Source organism: Haliaeetus albicilla, chromosome 13 (genome assembly GCF_947461875.1).
Source record: "Haliaeetus albicilla chromosome 13, bHalAlb1.1, whole genome shotgun sequence".
Lineage (NCBI taxonomy): Eukaryota > Metazoa > Chordata > Aves > Accipitriformes > Accipitridae > Haliaeetus > Haliaeetus albicilla.
Window position 1 is genome coordinate 34,661,469 of NC_091495.1, and position 19,770 is coordinate 34,681,238.

The 19,770-nt window shown below is 44.9% G+C and overlaps 2 protein-coding genes across 7 annotated transcripts in view; one reads left to right on the forward strand and one right to left on the reverse strand.

Moving 5' to 3' along the window:
• COG2 (component of oligomeric golgi complex 2) overlaps positions 1-1,437 on the forward strand; it is a 33,112-nt gene extending 31,675 nt beyond the window's left edge. Inside the window, exon 19 of the mRNA XM_069799632.1 lies at positions 1,002-1,437. Coding sequence (XP_069655733.1) covers positions 1,002-1,103 — 102 coding nt within the window. The 3' untranslated portion in view covers positions 1,104-1,437. The remainder of the gene's footprint in view (positions 1-1,001) is intronic.
• Positions 1,438-5,128: 3,691 nt separating this feature from the next.
• On the reverse strand, positions 5,129-16,144 carry AGT (angiotensinogen). Of its 6 annotated transcripts, none has more exons than XM_069800774.1 (6): positions 16,061-16,079; positions 12,921-12,992; positions 9,726-10,542; positions 8,335-8,599; positions 7,705-7,849; positions 5,129-6,851 (listed from the first exon to the last, which is right to left on the reverse strand). In XM_069800774.1, the coding sequence occupies exons 3-6, from the start codon at positions 10,516-10,518 to the stop codon at positions 6,660-6,662; spliced, it is 1,395 nt and encodes a 464-aa protein (XP_069656875.1). In that variant the 5' UTR covers positions 10,519-10,542; positions 12,921-12,992; positions 16,061-16,079; the 3' UTR covers positions 5,129-6,659. The 6 variants fall into 6 exon arrangements, with proteins under 6 accessions (XP_069656875.1, XP_069656874.1, XP_069656876.1 ...); XM_069800773.1 differs by having other exon boundaries at positions 9,726-10,545; positions 12,917-12,992; XM_069800775.1 differs by having other exon boundaries at positions 9,726-10,545; positions 16,061-16,078.
• Between the last annotated feature and the right edge of the window lie 3,626 nt (positions 16,145-19,770).

Below are 19,770 nucleotides of genomic sequence, written 5' to 3' on the forward strand. Positions count from 1 at the left end.
ATATGTAGAAATAAACAAATGTTCCAAGTGCAGGTCCATATCATTAGTTGCAAACAGTTGTCATCAGTCTTGTTTATGAGCTGTTGATGCATTATAACAGGTAGATAAAGCCTGTATGTGAGCAAATGCTTTTCTCATATCTGAGACCTACCACAAAGGAAGAAGATTTGGGTGGAAGTACAGAACTCTTACTAACAAGAACTATTATTTGGCGGTTTTTGACTGGTGTTGGGCTTTTGTTCTTTTATTCCTGTTATGTGCACTAACATCACTCCGATGTGAATTTAAGCTGAACTGGGATAGATTATTCATAATAGTTCAGGAGCTGTTTTGGTACACGTGAACATTACAAAGAGTTCCAGCAGCAAATACCTTTTCAGAGTCATTTCATTATGGTTTTATTTAGATCCAGATTTTTCTTCTTCAGTGCACTCTTAGTTTTCTCATGGTTGTATTTTTCTAATTGTCAGAGCAATAGATTTCCTGGGTAAGAAATGACTCGTAGCAACCTCTCTGTTTGTAGAGTTGTTTTCATCCCCCAGGAAGTTCGAAGCTAGAACCATAGGCCCTTGCAGCCTATTGAAATGCTTTCATCATCATGCTGTTGGCTGTTCTTGGATGTATTCATGTTTATCTTTAAAGTTTTGCCCAGAAACCTCATTTGGGGGTTGAAAAAATTTCAGTTGAAATCAATGCATATGAAAACAAAGTTACAGCCAAGTTTCTCTCTCTGTTTCATTGGAAAACTTCCAACTGGCTTTAGTTACAAGTTGCCTAGAAGATGGTTCAATATTTCCCTGCAAGACACTACATTAACTGGAAAGACTTAACTGAGTGAAGTTGGATACAAATTTTTTTATAGTGTGCACTATATGCAGTTGTGTTTTTTTGCCGCATGTTGATGCAGGACAACACATGTGCTTTGCTAAATGTTTAAGTAGAATAATTAGTGAGTTTTTGATGTTTTAAAGAAAACTGATGTTTCTTATGTGTCTTTTTAGATACGAAAGATGGGATTGGAAACAAGCAGCATAAAAAGCTTTTCAGCCCTTACAGAGCTGGTTCTAACTGCCAAGGATCAGCCTACAGCAGAACAATCCTAGATGTTTTCGAAAGCATGTGATTGAAGATAAACAATGTCCCTAAAAGAAAGAGAATTTAACTCTTCTTTATTTTACCAAATAAGTAGCAATGAAGTGCTTCCTAATGTATCTCGAGCAACAAATCAGTGCATCTTCTGTCAAGATAGGCTTGTTTCACCAAAAGACTGAGAATTTACCATAGTTTTCCATTATATGGAAAGCAATGAAAAGTTCTAAACTTTCTACTGTAGAATAAAAGTGGAAGAAAATGTTTTTTTATTTTTGTTGTACATCTTAAAATGTAGAAGAATGAACTTATATGATGAAAATAACATGTAATAAATTGTCTTCCTAACTTTTGATGTCCCATATGTTTTTAAATCAAATGTATTCATTGATGGCTGTCAAAAGTTTTCAAAGGGACTTTATTCCAGCTCTTCTGGAATAAAGAAAGTGCTTACAGGGATAGGAATCTGCTATTTCTTGTTACTGCTTTGCACTTAACCTCATCGTGGGATATAGTTAGCTCTTGTTTGGGTTTTGAATGTTTTCATTTTACTGATTTGTTTTTTTTCATGGACCTTGTTCGTGAGGAAAAAAAGCATAAAAAAAGCTCTTAAATTACTTTAAATTTAAAAAATAATTTCTAGTATCAGTATCTAACTTCTACTGGCTGTTACGTTCAGGCTACCTGTTTTCCTTCAAACTAAAACTTAACTCACTAAGCTAGAATTGACTCAGAGTTGGCGTATTTCTGATTTGTATTATAATGTCTGTTAGAATTCAGGGCAATATTTTGCCTGAATATGTGTAGAATTCTTGTAACTTCAAACCTAGTTACTTCAGTACAAGCTGCATCTTTATATAGCAGGAAATTTGAAAGTGTTATTAGGGTTCTAAATGGTAGAAGGATTAACAAAGAGCTCTCTTGAACCTAGAGTGATTTGCCTGTTGACATTTCTCTTTTGTATGTGAGGGACAGGTAACAGTCTGGGCACAGTAGGAGGTGAATTTGAGGCTTTGAAATGAGAGAATGCTCTGTGTGAGTGAAGGAAGGTTTTGTTTGTGTGTCTTTTTTTTGTTTGTTTGTGTTTTACCCTGTGAAAATTTAACACTGGAATTCTAGTTCATGTTTATTAATTAAAAATACCCATTTCTTCCTAAAGTATTTAGAGAGCTTGGATCTTAATGGGGGAGCCAAAGATGATGCAAATCTTCCAAGTACTTAGAGATACGGAGTTCGTAGGGCACAGCTGTTACATAGCATTGAAGTTGTAGTGAGCAAACCTTTCACAGCATTGAGGCTTTTATTCCTCACTGTTGGAGAATTGACCATATTTTAGTTGAGCAGACACAATTATGTGATTGCCGCTTTTGAAGCGATTAGGATAGGTGATTATTATGACTTCTCTAAAATTAATTTTATGAAGGGGGGCAGTGGGGAAAGTACTACTGCTTAAAATTATGTTGGTTCTTCTTGGATTTAATCTGAGTAATGGAGAGCAGGATTTGGCTCTTCTAATTTTCTTAGCATCTCTCTGTTCATGGCAACACATACAATTGAGAGAGCATCCAGATTTATTTCTGCACACAGCAAAGTGAACCAACTTGCTGGGTGTCAGGTCTGTTTGTCTCATTCAGGGATGTGGAGATCCTCAGCCAGCCAAGGGCTTAGGTATACACTGCTGAATGAACGTAACTCTTACTGCTTATGGACAAGAAGTTTGTTGACTGTATTGTATTTTTCCAGGCTTCTAACTGATGAATCTAGAAGGCTTGGTCTCCCTGTATCTCTTCGTTTGCTTTTATTAAGAGTCAGGAGTGGAGGTGTCTTGCTACCACTAGCTACTGTTGTTTTCAACAATTTTTCTTGTTATAAAATGAAGGTGTAAGTTATAGTCTGAGACTGAGATTGCAGTATTGTAAACGCATTGTCCAACTTCTTATTTTGGAAGGTATGTATCCCTGTAAGTCTAAATTTCTGTAACAGCTGTCACAAAACTAGCAGATGCTGAGATCTGTGCATACTAGTGATTGAAGATAGAACAGCTTTGTTTGTATCCCCCAAAATCAGGGATAAGGATGCAATCTGTGTACCAAACCAAAAAGGCATGAAAAGGTCACTTGCCCTTTTGTTGCATGTGATTTCCTGCATCTTCCTGCAATAGCACAACTTCCTACTTGTCATCATCAGCTTGCTGAGTATACAGGCTGAATTCTGTTCTTTCCTTTGAAGACCAGCTTGAATTTCAGGGCAGGAAATAACATTGTATAGCAAATCAAAATTATTGAATGGTCCTATGATTGCTGTAAATGTCTATGTTGCTGGTTTTATGTCAGTTCCCTATCTTTTATTTTTGTTCACTTGAATAGCATTTAATTTTCTTTCAGTGGTATACGACATCAGTTAAAAATTTGTGTGATCCCCCTCTTGAAAGAAAGAAGAGGTGTGAATCGACTTTGTCTTTGGTAAAATGAATTTCAGCATTTTCAAATGCTGTGGATCAGTCAGGAGGAGAGGATCTATGGTGTAAGTAAGTGTGTTCTGATAGAGATGTCTTCTGCTACTAATCCTCTTCTATTCCTCAGATTTTTATGGGATTTTTTTAAGTGCACTTCACTTCATGACAGCAATGCAGATTTTGTGCCTTTTTCTTCTTCCCTTCTAGGACCTCTAGAAAACTTGCTATGCCTTTTTAAGTCTGGAAGGAGTTTAGCTGCAAGAGGTTTTCTTAATAGCATTGAGGAGGGAAAGAGTGGTGGCATGTTTTCCTCTAAAACGGTAATTGGATTCTCAAGTGTGTGGGTTATATCAGAAGTGGACCAGACTGTTTTAACCTCATCACTTAAACATAACAAGCAATATGTATATTTGGCTGGACCACTCAATATTCAGGAATATTTACTCTCCTTTTTCTATCAGCAGTTGTATTTTCACGCTTGAGCTGGAGGGATGAGGAAGCAAATTGCCTAGGTTGTTTTTGTTTAAGCTTATCAGCATAATTTTCAGCTATGCTCAGGTATAAACTCTGTTGTTTTATCAAAACTTAAGAAGCCTGTCCTTGTCTTTTTCTTTCTCGAAATCTCCCACCTGTTAGAGCATGATTTTAGACGCTTCACTGAGTAGACTGTTGAGCTGTAGACTGCAGCTGACAGCTCAGTGTGTGAATGATGCTTAGGATGCTTGGAACGTGCCTCATGGTGTGCCTGGCAGAGGAATTTGGTGGGACAGGAGGAGACCGCTGGAGGCGAGTGAAAGCTATAAAATGCCATAAAAATTTTAGGTGTAACATTGATCTCAGAAACAAATTGCAGGAGAGCGTACGTTGTTGGGGAAGCGGAGAGAATTAGTTGGGTTTTTGGGGGGTGGTTTGTTTGTTTGGGGTTGGTTTTTTTAACCATTTGAATATCTGGGAGAATGGGTACATGTACACATAGCTTATCTTTTTGGTACTGTAGCACTTGTTCCAGCACCTCTCTCTTCCCAGTCCTTGCTTTGGCCAGTATACTTTAGTAGTATAGTTCCCTGCCTCTGTCCGTCCTTCCTTCCTTTTCTTCTCCAGGGTGTCAGTGGAGAGGTGCTCACCACCACAGAGTTTCTTTTCTGAAAAGTGTTTAGTTTTGTGGGTGGTGGGTTTTGTTTGTTTTTCTGCCTGTGACTACTGAATAGGGTGTGGAGTCCTCCAACAGCATGCAGCCCCTGCCTGTGAATAATGGCATTTTGTCCCAGAACTTACTGGCAGCGTGGCCAGGGGCTCCCTTCCGTTATCCTCCATCTTCATCATGGAAGTGGAACATTTTGTGGTCTGAAATTTTATTTGTGGCTGATGCTACCATCTGACTTCCAACGAGTAAATGGGATAACTTTTAAATTAGCATGGACACTTGGAAGCTGCCTCTTTCATGCTTACAACTGTATATTTGGCTGTGTTGCATGATAATTTGCAACTTACTGTCTTAAAAAACATAAATCTGACTTGGAGCAAATTTCAGAAGCCAGAGCAAGGGATGTAGTTATGGACATAAACCCAACCGAACTGTGGCAATGCAACTTAGAAGTGGTTTTATTTGCATCTTTCCATCTCTGCATATTTATAGTTGATTGGTTCTGTATATAATACAAGTACAGTATTTAGATGTTGGAGCATCTGGAATACATACGCTGTAACTGGATAAATATGCGGATGCTATACCGTAGCACTTAAAATCCTAGTATTCTCGAGAGTGAGTTGTGGTTTTTATTAGTCTTTTCCATTAAGCTAGAAGGATCTGTCACGTATCTACATCACCGATAGCAAGCCACTGCCATTAGTGGGTTTGGATTAGACAGACATTTGAGCCACTGTAGACAACAATGAGCTACCGTGCTCTGTAGGGTACATCTGGCATCATATAGCAAAGAGGTTTGCGGTTCTTTTCTAAATGCCATCAGTGCTAAAGACAAATCTAGAGATGAGAGGTGGAAATCCTTGTTCTGCTGAGAGGCTTTCCGTAGTACCAAGATTTCACTCCCAGTTCCTCGCTTCCTAATTCAAGAGTCATCTGATAATCTGTTATTCCAGTTTAATGTTTCAAACCTTTATGACTCTGCTAAGAGTTGGATTGGACCACTGAAACCTTTTTATTCATGTGTAGCAGCACATCCACCATTTATACTAGTATAGATTATTGCTGTTAATACTAATTTTCAAGAACATATGGTTTGGATATGTTAAAGTTGACAGATCTGGGCTTTAACCAGTAATGTTCTTTTTTGCTATAAGGCTGTAATAAATGCCTCTCAGGTTAGAAAGTAATCCAAGGAATGGAATTGTATTGGAATAGTAGACCTTATTTTTTTTCTAAAAAAACAACCCAGAGATAATTCTGTCAGGCTATGAGAATTTATCCAGCACAGTTCATTAATGCTACCAAAACCCTATTTTTAGCTTTTCCGTAGAGTTAAGAAATGAACGTATCCATCTGGGCTGCAGAAAGAAGAAACTTCCTTTGAATGCGTTTTTGCTTCCAAGGCAAAAAATCTTGTCTCAGTGGGACAAGTGAAGCCTGCCCGTGCTGTTGGCAGCGTTTTAAAGGAAAATGTTGCTGATGAAGCTAGAAATCTCTGTGGATAACTGTAAAACTTTCATGGTAACATAGAAGGGGGTCTCTCCTGCAAAACTGACCAAACTAAAGATTAAAAAGTGACCTCTTAAAGAATGAAGAGGTCCTTTTCTGTACCTTTCTATAGTAAATGCCGCTTGCACTTATAAAACTATATTTTTCAAGTCAATGCCCTGCTGGCTACTGCTTTGTCCCCACTGCATCGAAAAAGGGAGCTGAGGGCAGAAGGGAGACAAAGTGGGAATAAGGAAAGAAGAGAAGCTGGAGGAAGAGTTGGAGTCACCTCAGGTGAAATAGATGAACAAGGATAAAATGTTGCAATGTTTTAGCTTAAAAAAGCTGTATTTCAAACACTACCTGCTTTGTCTCAAAGCTGAGTAGAGCACTCAAGATCATAAAAATAGCTGATGAATAAGAAAAAGGTGATGGGAAATGTGCATCATTCCCCTCCCTCCCCATCCCCTGTGCTTGCATTTAAACCCCAGATAGAGGGTTTGTTACTCTGCCAAGGAGAAGCATGGCCCTTGACTTCTCTTCAAAAACAGCTAAAAGGAATGGCTTGTTCAGTGTTACATCCAGGAACACTGCATCTTCCTTCTGTGCTGCAGGGTCTTCTGGCTGATCTGTTCCATCACCGGTCAGTTTGAAAAAGGCTTTATTTATTACCTGTAAAGCAAAACACATGAGTGACTCTGGAGTCATCAAAGCATGATAGTGAAGAGACAAATGAGAGTTTGAATAAATTATAAAGCACATGAAGAAATCAATAACTTTGATCAGCTGTAAGCAGCACAGGATAGACTCCATGGATGTTTAAAAAAGACGCTGGAGTACTTGTTCCATAACGTGAAAAAGCTCTACAACTGTTTGTACACTTGGGCTGTGTGAAATCCTGGTACCCTTGAAGCCCCTGACAGAACTTCCACGGTAGGGCACCTTCTCAAAATAAAATTAAATAAAAGTAAAGGCACTCAAATTATACTTCTGGAACATAATTTTTCACCTTGTTATGAAAGACAGCCCTCTCCTGTCTTCCCTGTGGGATTTTAATGCTGCAGCCTGTTTTCAAGTGAGATTGTGTGCCGCATGCACCTCTGTGTTTGCAGTTTCTGGGAGTAGTAGTCCCTATGTGATGGAGGATTATCCTCAACAGCCTGGTAGCTGCAGCCTCTACTACGCACTCCAGCTGTGGTGCCTGGAGGTGTTTGAGCTGGAGGTGGTAATGAATGTAGCCTAATTTGTACATACAGTGCCCAGCACACTCAGATTTCGAAGTTCATCTCTGTGTTGCATGTTGTGTTTGCTGCAGTGATGAAATTTGAATAGTTTAATGCAAACCTGTTGCTGCTAAGAGGTTAATTTAAGGAATATTTGCATCGTTCAGTCATCTTGAAAGTCCCTTACCGAGCATGTGTCCTACGAGGCTCTGACTGGTTTGTTCTAAGTAAATTTATACAGTTAAAGGGGCTGAAACTGAGCAGGAGGCTTATTTTTTAAATATCAGTGACATATACTGTACCTTTCCAACTGTTAGATTGGCATCACTTATTTTACTGAGATCTGCCCCCTTTCCCAGCAGTGCAGGCAGTTCTATAGCTGCAAGAAGCTCCTGTAGATCAGAGCTGCCTTCTATTGTTAACTCAGGCAGTGTTAATTTAATTTCTCTGCAGAAAAGAGAGAGAGAGAGAGGGAGACAAGTGAGTGTGTGCTCTCCACTATGAAATCATGGTGTTTGGGCAGTCCTGGGGCACGGGCATGTGAAAACAGCCACAAGAAGTGTTTGGTATGTGGGGACAGACAACTACAAAGGGCCAATGGGCATCATGTTACTGTTTCCAAGTGGGAAGTCACCCTAAATCTGCCCTGGGTATGCTATTAAACCCCAGATCATCCCACTTCATGGGTCCTGCGTTGTCACCTGCAGAAAGGCACTTGCTTGTTTCCTTGAACTACCCCCAGAGAAAAAGCCGATGGCACCAAAGTCAAGCTCCCTCGGCATGAGGTCCGCTGCATTTGCAGGTGTTTCTCTTTGTGCTGGGTGTTAAACCCTCCCTGGCAGGATCCGACCCCGGTCAGTGAGCAGGCAGGCATGCATGGTACACCCTGTCCCGTTCGTCCCTACAGCAGGGTGCCCGTGCCCGTGCCCTACCTTGGGGACAGCTGCTGAAGCCAGGCCGACGACTGCGACAGCAGCTCCGACTCCACGTGCTCCAGGTCGCTGCTATTGACGGGCTGCAGCAGCACCAGCAGCGCGGTCTTGCTGATGGGGACTTCCACCACAGAAAAAGTCCCGCTGGCATCAGTTTTGTACTTGAACGTCCCTGGGACTGACAACATAGGGACCAAGACCTTCGTGTTTGAATCCACCCAGAACTCCTGAGGCTCTTTGAGCCGTGAGGCTTGCTTAATGTTCACTGAAAAACAGATTGAGAAAGAAATTGATTCTTCTCTTTCTTCACTCCTTCCCTCTGCCCCTTAGCTGGTATGTATGTTTGTTTAAAAACAACACACTGTGCATTAGACAAGGGCTGTGTGTATAAAATCATGTTTAGCTACCGTAAACTTATGTATCCTGCCTTTAACGTGCCTTCTGGTAGCATCAGACAGAGGCTGGTGCAGGCTCACAGCACAGGGACCACGACCATCATGACTGCGGCCAATTCTGTTATATTTCTACTGGCTTTGTGCCCTTTCCTGGGCACATTTCTGCTTGCTTGGTTGCCTGCTTCCTCACAAGCTGCCCCATGGCTCCAAGTTGGCTTGCAGGCCTACACGGAGGGTCTGCTGGGATTTTCTCTCCATCCCTCGAGTGGCAGCGATGGCACCTTTGGGAACACATCCATCAGGGCCAGCCTGTGCTGCAGGAGCACTCTCAGGCAGCCGGGTGGGCTCGGGAGAGGGAAGGGAAGGCAGCACGAGCTCTGGCTGAGGTCTCACCCTTGGCGATCTTACGAACCAAAGCAATGGGAAAGGTAGTAAGCATAACACCGAAGTGTTGATTGAGCCAAGGAGGTTAAAAAGGACGTACCTGAACGCTTGCTAAACCTTAATATAAATTTCTTACCCAGTTCACAAGTATGGGAAGCCTTGCTCTCACCTCCCGCTGCTTCTGCGCAGCTTTGCATTTCAACATGTTATCTGCTCACTGCCATAGATCAGTGCTGCTGCCCAGTTAGACAAATAACCCTATTGGCATTAAAGAAACTACTGCCATCAGCGAGAAATGCTGTGCAATCCTCTCTGATTGACCTTCCCACACTTTTCCTAATCCTTAGCTTCCTGGACAAGGAAAATTTCTCGGAAGCCATCTCCCTCCACCTCTTCCCCGTTGCCCTTGCTGGCCCGTGGCAGGGTGCAGGCAGGACCCCCGGCACAGTGGCGGGGAGCAGGGCACTGTCCGTGGAGCAGCGATCCAGCCGTTCATCTGAGCCCTTCCCTCTCGCCGCTGGTCAGGCGTGACTGTCTCCTTCTTTCCCGGAGCAGAGCCGTTCCCCGTCCTCCACCCAGCCTGCCCCCGAAACGAGCAGCGCTGCCTCGTACCTGCCAAGCGGACGTCCACCACAAACAGCAGGTTGGCGGATGGGTCGATGTCTGTCAGTAAGCACTTGCTTCGCCCCTCGCTTTTGGCCTCCACGAAGGCGTTTATTTGCTTTGCTGCCTCGCTTGGGTTTGTAAAGTCAACAGCTCGGGCGTAGAGAGCATCGGCGGAGGGGAGCAAGTCCTGCACGAACAGTTGGGACAGAGGTACGCCGGGGGCAGAGAACAGGCAGAGCGTCTTGGAAAAGAGCAGCTCCTTGTCCCTGCTCTTGACAAGGCTTTCAATCGTCCTCAGGCTGGAAAGGACTTTGTGTCCGTCCACCCTGGAGGTGCATTCAGGGTCCCCGGAGGGGGGAACAAATCCCAGCAAAACTTGCAAATCAGCTGCCGTCTGGTTTGAGGCGCCCAGGTAGAAAGACACCAAGGAGCTGTAAAGACTGGTTGGGGACAGGAGCACGTTTTGGCCCCGCTGTGCTTTCCGCAGCACGCTGTAAAACCGTGCAGCCAGGGTATCCACAAGGTCCTTCATGTAACTCAGTTTCTGCCTCCCCGAGCCGCTCAGGCTCGGGGCTTCCAGCTTATCCTCGTCATTCAGGTGGTCTTCGTAGGCAGGTGTGGTTTGGGACTTGATGGAGATGGGGACAAAAGTTTTCTTTCCCTCCTGGACCAGGCTTTCTAGTTCCTCACAGGTACTCTTGTTGAAAGAAAACAAATTGAAAGGGTGGACGTAGACCCGGTCACAAGTCACTGCGGTGAGGCACACCAACAAACAGAGAAGACCTGCTGCCGGGTTCATGTTGAAAAATTGCTTCCAAGGTGTCTGCTGAAAGAAAAAGTGGGGAGGAAGGAAGACTGATCAGCCTGTTATAAATACAGTTTCTCTTACTCGCAAGGTGAGGTGCTAGTATTGCGTTGGAGTTACAAAGGCAGGAATTTCAGTATTTAGTGCTGGCTGGTCTGACTCTGCCCCCTGAAAAGCCCATGGTGAGATGGCCACCAGTTTCAATGGCGGCAGGTGGGGAAAGGCGAAGCACAGATTTGCCTCCATTACCCGCTGCAGTACCCTAACGATTTAGCACGGGAAGCATTACAGTTGGGTATGCCAACTGGTTAGGCTTGCAAACTAAAGTGTGCTAGTTCTGGCAAAACATTATAATAATGCAACTATATTGCTTCTGGGACCTGGCCAGAGCTGTCTCTGCGAACTGCTGCACTAAATCTTGCTGACACATGGACAGGCTAAGCGATTTGCCTGCTGTTAAGCGGGAAGTGGGTTTGGAAACCAGGTCTCTTAAGGTCCAACCACTGAATGATCCCGCTTTGTATGTCTAGTCAGCATAACACTTGGCACTAGCAGAGTTTTCATAGCCTGGTGCAAACATTCATTCTAGCTTCTAGGCAAACACACTCAAGGCTTCCTTATACAAATGTGCTAACGGTGAAACCACCTTCTTTATCTGAATACAGAGTTGGAAGGGGTAAGCTGAGTTTTGCTCTACTGTACAGGCAATCTTCTCCTGCGCTAAAAGAAAGACCACCTGCTCCTCTTGTTTTTCCTGAGGAGTAGAGAATTTTACTGGATGTGGATGTCACTGGTGTTTAGCACAAAGGCTCTGATATGTATTGGGAGTGAGAAAGTCATGGGCACACATACACACACATACACATGCAAAAGTGCTGACAAAATTTGCATTTGTATAATTCTCACTTTTCCTACATTCAATTTTTTTATAACTAATAGCTCAGCTGTACCTTCCCTGGATTTCTAGTATACAACTTTGAATTTCTGTATTTGAAATCCAAATGTGCTGGAAATTATGCATCTATAACACTTATCATTGGCCAAAACGCTGTTATTCAGAGCTGTATTTTTATTCTACTACTCATTTCTTGTTTATTGTGGCTCTGTTCACCCTCTTTGGCCCTTTCCAAGCTCTGCAGAGCTCGTTGGATGGGCAAAATACTAACAGCCTTGCCAGTAATCAAGCTCTGCTCTCCGCCTTCTTTCTGCAAGGTTCTTTGAGTCGCGCCAGCCTGTCAGGTATTGTAATTCTGGTAGCCTGAGCCTTTTGAAAGGACACAGTGCAATGTCTGTCTCACCGACACTTTAATTTACACAGGGTGGAAGTGTCTGGGTTTAAATCCAGCCGTTCAAGACCTGGCACCTTCCCAGCCTGATTTACGATGTATAACCATATTCATTTCACTGAGGGATCCCCAAGTGTTTCATGCCTAATAATACCCCAGTTTGCAGTATCACCGCTCTCTTGCAAATACAAAAACTGAGATGTGCAGCTGCTTGGTAATTAGCCATACCTTGCTAAGTACATGTGCCTGCTAACGTGCACATCTACTTTCCCAGGCTGTAGGCTCCTATCTGACAGCTTGGTTTGCAAATGGAGTTTCTGTTGTTGTGATGGTCCCTCGGGATGTCTGAGCATCTTCCTAGTGAGTACCTGCACATCAGGCCTGAAACTATTTGCTCCCCGGAGGCATGCAGGGGAGGCCCTGCTGTAGGTCTCCAGCCCTCTACCTTCATCCAGGGATTGCTCTTCCCCATTAACTCCCACCCCATCCTCCAAATTAGCGTGTAGGCAGCGGCAGTCGGTGCTGCTGTCCCCTCTGCTCCCTGCTCTGTCTTTGCCTCCCCAGCCCTGCTGGCAGCAGCTGACATGCATCACAGAGCTTCTTCATTGCTTATGACCGGTTAAAAAATTGTCTTGGGAGGTGCCTTCCTAACTTCATCCTCACAGTTAGCCCAGCCACAGTGCTAGTGCATTTCTAGACTACTCGCTGCATTTTCCAGATTGGGACAGCTCAGGAAAACAAACCAAAAAGCCACAAGTTAGAGGCACTGCCCTTCCCACCCTGTCATCTCCATCATACAATTCTGTTGAAGGATTTCTTAATCTGTCCTGTAGCAGCAGGGAGGATGACTGTGCCACCCAGTCAGGCTGTGCCATTAGGCACCACTGGTGCCCGCTGGTTACTTCTCTACAGCTGCCAGAGCTGCCATGCCAGCTCTTCTCTCATGAGCAGAAGTGAGAGGAGCAGTTCTCACTACCAGCACTTACACTAAGCCCCATCTGTGGAAAGCTTTTCCCTAAAGAACTCAGCCCCGAGGGTTTCAGAAAAAGCATGAAAACCTGAGTTGAAAAACTGGCATTCAGAGCAAATCCAGTGAGCGTGCTTACTCGCCTCCGTCCTGGTGTGTGCGGCCCCTCCGATGCCGTCCCCCCTCGGGCAGGCTCCTCGCGACACCTCTTCTCCCTGGAGCAGGGTGATGTGATTGTGGATGGATTTATGCCCTTTCCACGGGAGGGCCCTTTCTACCTGCCTGCAGTGGCATTGCGCAAAGCTACTTTACATCACAGGCTCGGGGGCCGAAAAAAGTTAGCTCGGACCAGACAGGACCCGATGAAACCTGGGCACGGCTTAACACCAGCTGCATAGAAAGTTCCAGGGGGGATACACAACCTTTAACCGGACCCAGCACATCTGCATAGCCTGCAGTTACACATTTACTAAGGCAGACACAGGTGGTTTACTATGCAGAAGAACTGATTATAGGACCTGAAAATAACTCAGCTCGTTTTGTGCCAGACTGAAAGGAACACAGATTTCTTTGTACCTGTATTTGGTGTACAGTCAGACCAGATTTTTTCTTGGATAAATTGACTTTAATCTCTGCCTTGCAGCCTGGGTACCCATCAGTGAGTGGGACATGTACACTACTGCAGAGAAAAATGATTAAGCTCTCAATTTTTACCTTTTCATTCCCTCTTGATCTATCCAGAAGATCAAAAGTTTGTTCTTTTTCCTCTTCAAAACAAAATGTGTTGAAAAGGAGAGGATGAAATATAGATGGATTAGGTTGCCAGAGCCAGAGCACAGAGACTCCATCCCTGCCAGGCTCAGCTTCCCAAGTCCTATTTGGCAAAAGGGGTGGGATTTGGAGTGCCCCTTCTTCCTCTTTAAGCAAATAAATGGTGTATCAAACTGGGAATGATGCATTTGGGCTAGACTGGGTCTCTTTCAGTACCCCTGTTATAGTTAGTAATTAAAATCGCATGGCTTTAATGGCAGTAGGGCTGATTTAACATCCATGCCCTGATTTTAGAGGGCCAGGCAGGCGTGGTTCATACTGTGGTGCCCAGTTATGTGTTGGGTTCAAGGAGAGAGCCAAGAGAGAGGAATGTTCTCAGTGTACCTGAGCAGTCACAGCTGGTGGAGCTGAAGGTGGAGACAGGGACAGCCGAATCCTGCCAGCCTGAGCACAGTGTGCCAGGTGCCTAATGCCAAAGGGATGGGAAATTTCTGTCTCTGCAGCCCTGCCCTTCACTGAAACAATCTGATTACCTTAGCTCTAACGAGGTCTGAAAGCGGTTCTGAGCACAGGCCCGTATGACATGCTATCAGCACACAAGGCTTAAACAGCTTGAAATATTCAAGGTGTTTTGTCCTCTTGCTGCCTGAGCATCTCAGTCAAGGCAGCATCTGGCAACAGAATAGTCCCTGAGCATTTGTACCATCTCCAGACAGCTATAAAATGTGTGCAGCCCAGCCACAGATCCAGGCAATGGGAGAAGTAGTTCCTCCATTAAAACTGCATTTTGTTCAGCTAAATGCTAAGAGAATGAGCTAGGTTTCGGATGGCAATCCCCCTTCTTTCCCCTTTCCCCTGGAGAGTCCTTCCCGCGGGCAGGCTGGGGGAGAAAGCTGGTCCCTTCGAGGCCAGTGGAGGTGCGGGTGGGACGTGTGACAGCACAGCCCAAATCCGTGTCTCCTGCACCGCCAGCCACGCGGGTCCGCGTGTGGCACTAGGCACCCGTGGCATGCGCGAGTGGCCGGACCACGCTGTGCCTGTGAGCTATAGCTGGGCTGCTGCATCCTCCTGGGAGAGGCTTGAACACAGGGAAAAAGCAAACCCAGCATGATACTCTCAGCATCAAGGACACAGAAACGAAGGCTGTTTCAGTGAAGGGCACCTTTGTGTCTGAAAAGTATCCTTATTAACAAGAACTATTGACTTTGGCTAATAAGCTACAAGTGATGCTAATAACATATACTACAGCTGCCAGACTTATGTGTTTGCTGTGGACAATAAACACTGGAAAAGGAAATCACATAACCCGCAGCCACTGTATTTTTTTTCCTTAAATCATTATACCTCTGTGCTGTAGCACCCAGAGAGCATTACAGTTTGGGTATCTCCTGCTTCGAGCTCCCCTGCAGACCATGACCAAGTCACGCTGCAGCTGGTGATCTCCTTTTGCTATAGGTACCAGCCCCAAGTCAGGCATCCCTGGCTGCAGGGGATGCTGCCCCGCAGAAGAGGGGGAGCAGGAGGCACCTGAACAATAATTCCAATGTGGTGCTCTGGTGGCTCTGTCACATAAAGAAAGTTCAGTTTTTAGTTGCAAGTTTTCAGGGTTTTCAGCCAAGATGACTTTTGGGGCTCTTTTGGTGTTTGTGCCCTCAGTTCTATTGTTTTCTGTTGACAAAAAATTGTCAATGTCTTTGAGGAGCTCAGGAGTCTTTCTTCTGTCCCCCCGCCGCAATCAATAAAGTCATCAAATTAAAATACCCAGCTTTCTCCAGAAAAAAAAGTTTCACCAGAAAATGTTCAATGACCCACTTTCACCACAGTGCTCCTCCTGTTTCAGACCACTGGGAATTCAGCTGGCTTCAGTAATGAGGGAGAACCTTTGATTTCAGCTTACATTTATGCCCTGCTACAAAGCTCAGAGACAACTCCCCGCTAATTTTCTGGTCACTTATGCTCACTCAATTAATATTCCCCTATTAGGATGCATCACGCACTAGTGCACTTCTTAGATCTTTGTCTTCTCACAGTTCCTACTAGAGGAGAAGCTTTCAGACTATGAAGAACATAGACTGCTACACCTGGAACACACTTTATCCTAGTAAGACTTACTTACAGTTAATCTTTCATTTTACTTCTGAGCAGTGCACGAGCATTATCCCAATTACTATGTGTGGACCCTGTTGTCAGGCGCTTTTTTGTTGGGTTGCCACGGTTTTAGGAACAAGCGTGTGCTTAAAGCTAGAGCTTCGACTTCAGAAAGAAGAGAGTCTCTATCCTGCCCTTCTGCTCCAGTGTCCGAGGATTTGGCTTCCTGAAGAGAGCTGTGCTAGAAAAACTGCATTGGGCCAAACTTGGGCAAAAAGTTTTCCAGCAACTAGGAACCGAAGAAGGTGAAAACAAGGCTGTTCCTATAGGCATCCCCTGTGCAAAGCAAGCCCAGGGCCCACGCACGTTTCCTAACGGATCTCTCCCTGCAACAGCCACAGTAAAGGTACAAAGAAACACAGACCTCTCAAACCTGCTCTTCAGCGAAGAGGTTCACGCTCTCCTTTTGCCCCACTCTTCCCGATTTTGGAGGGGCAGTCGGCTCCCCCTTTTATACCCGCTCTTGCATAAGCCGAGCCCTCCCTCCTCCTCCCCCCACTGCCCTCATTTCTCTTCAAAACCTGCCTCTGTTTTTCCTGCTTGTTATTCATGGTTGCTGCTGAGAGGGAGCAAAGAAGGGTGGAAAAACACTGGTGCTGCCCTTACGGGTTTCCTCGCAGCCGTGCTCAAATCTACTGGTCAGCCTCACTCTTCTGCAGTGCTAATGGGGAAGCACTCCCCTGCCCCACGAAAAGTTCTCGGTGATGGTGCTGCTAGCACTTCTTCATGTAAATAACATCAAATAGGATTCAGAAATTTTAACCCTGGCAGAGGAACACTAACCCTACAGCCAGCAGCATGTAATTCGGTCTTGAATGGGAAAATGATTTTGTCCGAGCTAGAATTTCGATTGATTACCCAGGCGGCTATTCTTTCACTGAAGAATATCATGTCTCCACTCTATCTAAAAGTGTTTTCATTGATCCAGACTGTTCTGGGAAAAGGTGTATAAAATTCAGCACTTTCTGTGGAGACGTCAGTAAATATTTTATTCTGTTTTGTTCAGTTTGTTTTCCAGCTTTCCCAAATTTTGCTCTGAGATCTGAACTCAGAGGGGCCACATGTATTCCTGTGATGATGTTCTTGTCTCCTGCAAGGTTATGGTGGGAGTCATGGAGGAGGGGTAATAAATTACTCTGCTCACAGCCTTGGACCACAGACCTTCATGTGGGTTCTTGCTAGGTTAGGTTGGTATGTCTGACCTACATAGATTATGAATTAATATATGACTAACTCAGACATTATAGCATGTACCTGATCACGTATCATTCATTACTAAATTTGGGGGTTTCTTTTTTTAAGACTACAAGCACCTTGAGTAAGAAGTAGGCCACAAACAGTTGGTTTATACAGCCTGTGGGTTGACATTGTTAATCGTCAGCCTCTACACCCCATCAACATTCACAACGTTGCCTCTCTCTTCTGCTTTGGTAAGGGAAGACAGCGTGAGGTCTGGACAAGGCACCCATTGGAGAGGGCAAACAGGTGCTGGGAAAAGGACAGGAAGGAAAGGAAAAAGAGGATGTCCTTGGGGGAGGATACGACAAAAGGAAGATGGGGAATATCGCTTCATCAGCTGGTGCAGTGGTTGCCCCAGGTGTGGCAGGCAGTCGTGATGGTGGAAGGACCACTGGTTGTGAGACATCCAGGAAAAAACTTTGTAGAGCAGCCCAGGGCCTATGGAGACCACGACACTTCAGTTTGGAAAAGAAACCACTGGTATAGGAGTATAAACGTAAAATGATGAAGATGAAGAGAAAGTCCTGAATCACTGTTTTGTAATGATGCCAGAAGCAGCGGCGTCCCAGTAAAATTATCAGGCAGCAAATGTAAATGAAAGGAAGGACCCTTTCACATATATAAACTGCAGGAGGCACCGCCGTAGAGTGCTGCAGAGGCCGAAAGTCTTAGTTGGTACAAAAAGAGATTAAATGAAATCACAGAGGGCACGGCCAGTGGAAGCTGCAGAATGTGATGGCCCAGGTGCAATTGCTAACTGGGGAAATCCCCAGACAGCTGGCTGTCATGAATTTTAGCTTGATCCATATAACAGCTCTCACACTCCTCTCTAAGGGCTTGTCTTCAACTGGCGATAGAAATAGAGATGTCTGAGCTGAGGCCAGCTCATGCTGGCTCATTTTGCAGCACAGACTGGAGACACTCTTTCAGTAGAGCCACGCCAGTGAAACGTCACACCCAGCGAACTTGACCCTCAGCCTCGGTGTTGCTGGGCTGTGCTCCTCTGCACAGCACATTTAGGAACCCGCTGCTATCTCTTCAAAATCAACATAAGCCCTGGAAAATATGAACAATTTTCAAAAACTGCAGGTAGGCTCTTAGTATTAGGTAGCCACTTTTCAGGTTTTTTCTCTCCTGATCAGGGTACGTGTACCACCAGTGGCAGAGTTACTGCACTGGGGTCTGAAATGTGTCTCTGTCTCCTGCCGGACCGTTGGGCTCTGTTCTCATTTTAGCTGCACACAAAGTACTCGGTGACTTTTTCCAGAGTAAATAAGTAGGGAAGAAGGGGTACAGCTTTGGCAATGGGTCAGGCAGGTTTCTATATGTTAGTAAACCAATTTTTCTCCCATTCTGAGAGAATTGTGGCAAGCTGCCATGGGCCTGATTTTATTTGTTTATTTTTGCTACCTCTGGTGGGGAAAGGCTGTGCAAAGTAATTTTTTTTAACTGTTTTAATAAAACTTTGATAAGGAATAGGTTTGCATGTGATTTTCCCCATGTTTTCTCTGTACACCTGACCTCTGCCCTTGTTGGCTGGAACCACTTTTCTGTGAAAGCAGCTGGTGAGCGTGGGGGATGTACTCAGCTTGCCCAATTTTTTGTGTAAAGAAGATTGCAAAAATGCTTCTCAATAATAGCATTCAAAGTACAGATGATGAAAGAGAGAGATTATCCTGCTTCTGCCATGGGATGCCACAGCAAGAGCAATGGAGAAATTGGTAATGTGGCTGCCACAAACCCCAAGGACCGCACGTGCCATCCCTGTGCCGGGGTGGAGGGATGCAGCGTGCCAGCCTGGATGATGCCAAAATGCACATAGTGAGTGGGCAGCTGGAGAGCTGACTCAGGTAGCTGGGGATTTCCAAAAGGGCACAAGTGGCACGGCTCTCCCACCTCACAGGAGCAGAGGTGCCTTGGCTGCGCCGGCTGCCCCGGCAGCCAACGTCCTGGTGGTGCTGCAAAGCCTCCGTGATGGAGGAGCGAGCATCAGCATCTCCGCATCTCTTTCTGCTTCTCAAGGAACAGTCCCTTTGGGGGAGGTCTGTGTGCTGATGTTCCCCTATCTGTGGAGCTCTTCTAATGATCTAATACCTAAATGAGCTTATATTAACACTAACACTTGTTGTTCCAGCTTATAATTACTTTTGGTTTGTTATGGCTTCTGTTTGCAGGCCCTGAGTGTAGAGATCACTTTGAATTGTGTAACCTTATTTTTTTCCTCTCCCAGTGGAAGACGCAGTTTTTATTAGCATTTTAAGAATGGTCTATGCACAGCCTGCACATGCACACAGAGGCATGACCATGTGCCCACTGTGTGTGTGAGCAAAGGGAACCTCCTACCCTAGGGATCTCAAAATACTTTGCAGTCTAACATTTATATCGGTGATCTAGAATTGATTTGGGTTCCTTCCCTGTGGCAGGTGCTGTGCCTATGAGGAGCGAGAGACAATCCCAGAACAAAGCAGCCAGGACAGAGTGAGCCTGTCCTAAGAGGGAAAGTGGACATGAAGAGGTGACGTGACTCACCTTCCGTCATGCAGCAGGTTGGCAACATCTCAAGGACAAGCAGCCAGGTTTCTTGACTCCCAGCCCAGTGTGTTACCTATTTGATCACGCTGTATCTTCATCCCTGGGATGAGAGCTGCAAGGCAGAGGAGCAGGGATGGCAGTGCCTGCACAGCAAGATGCCTGCCTCAAAGACCTGGGGCCAGCTTTGTTATCAGAACTAATACACTTTCCATGATACTCTCCTGATGGATGCCTTTGTGTTGGGGAGGGATTTTGCACTGTCCCAACATTTTCCAGCTGGGTCAGCCACTGAAGTCTTCAAGC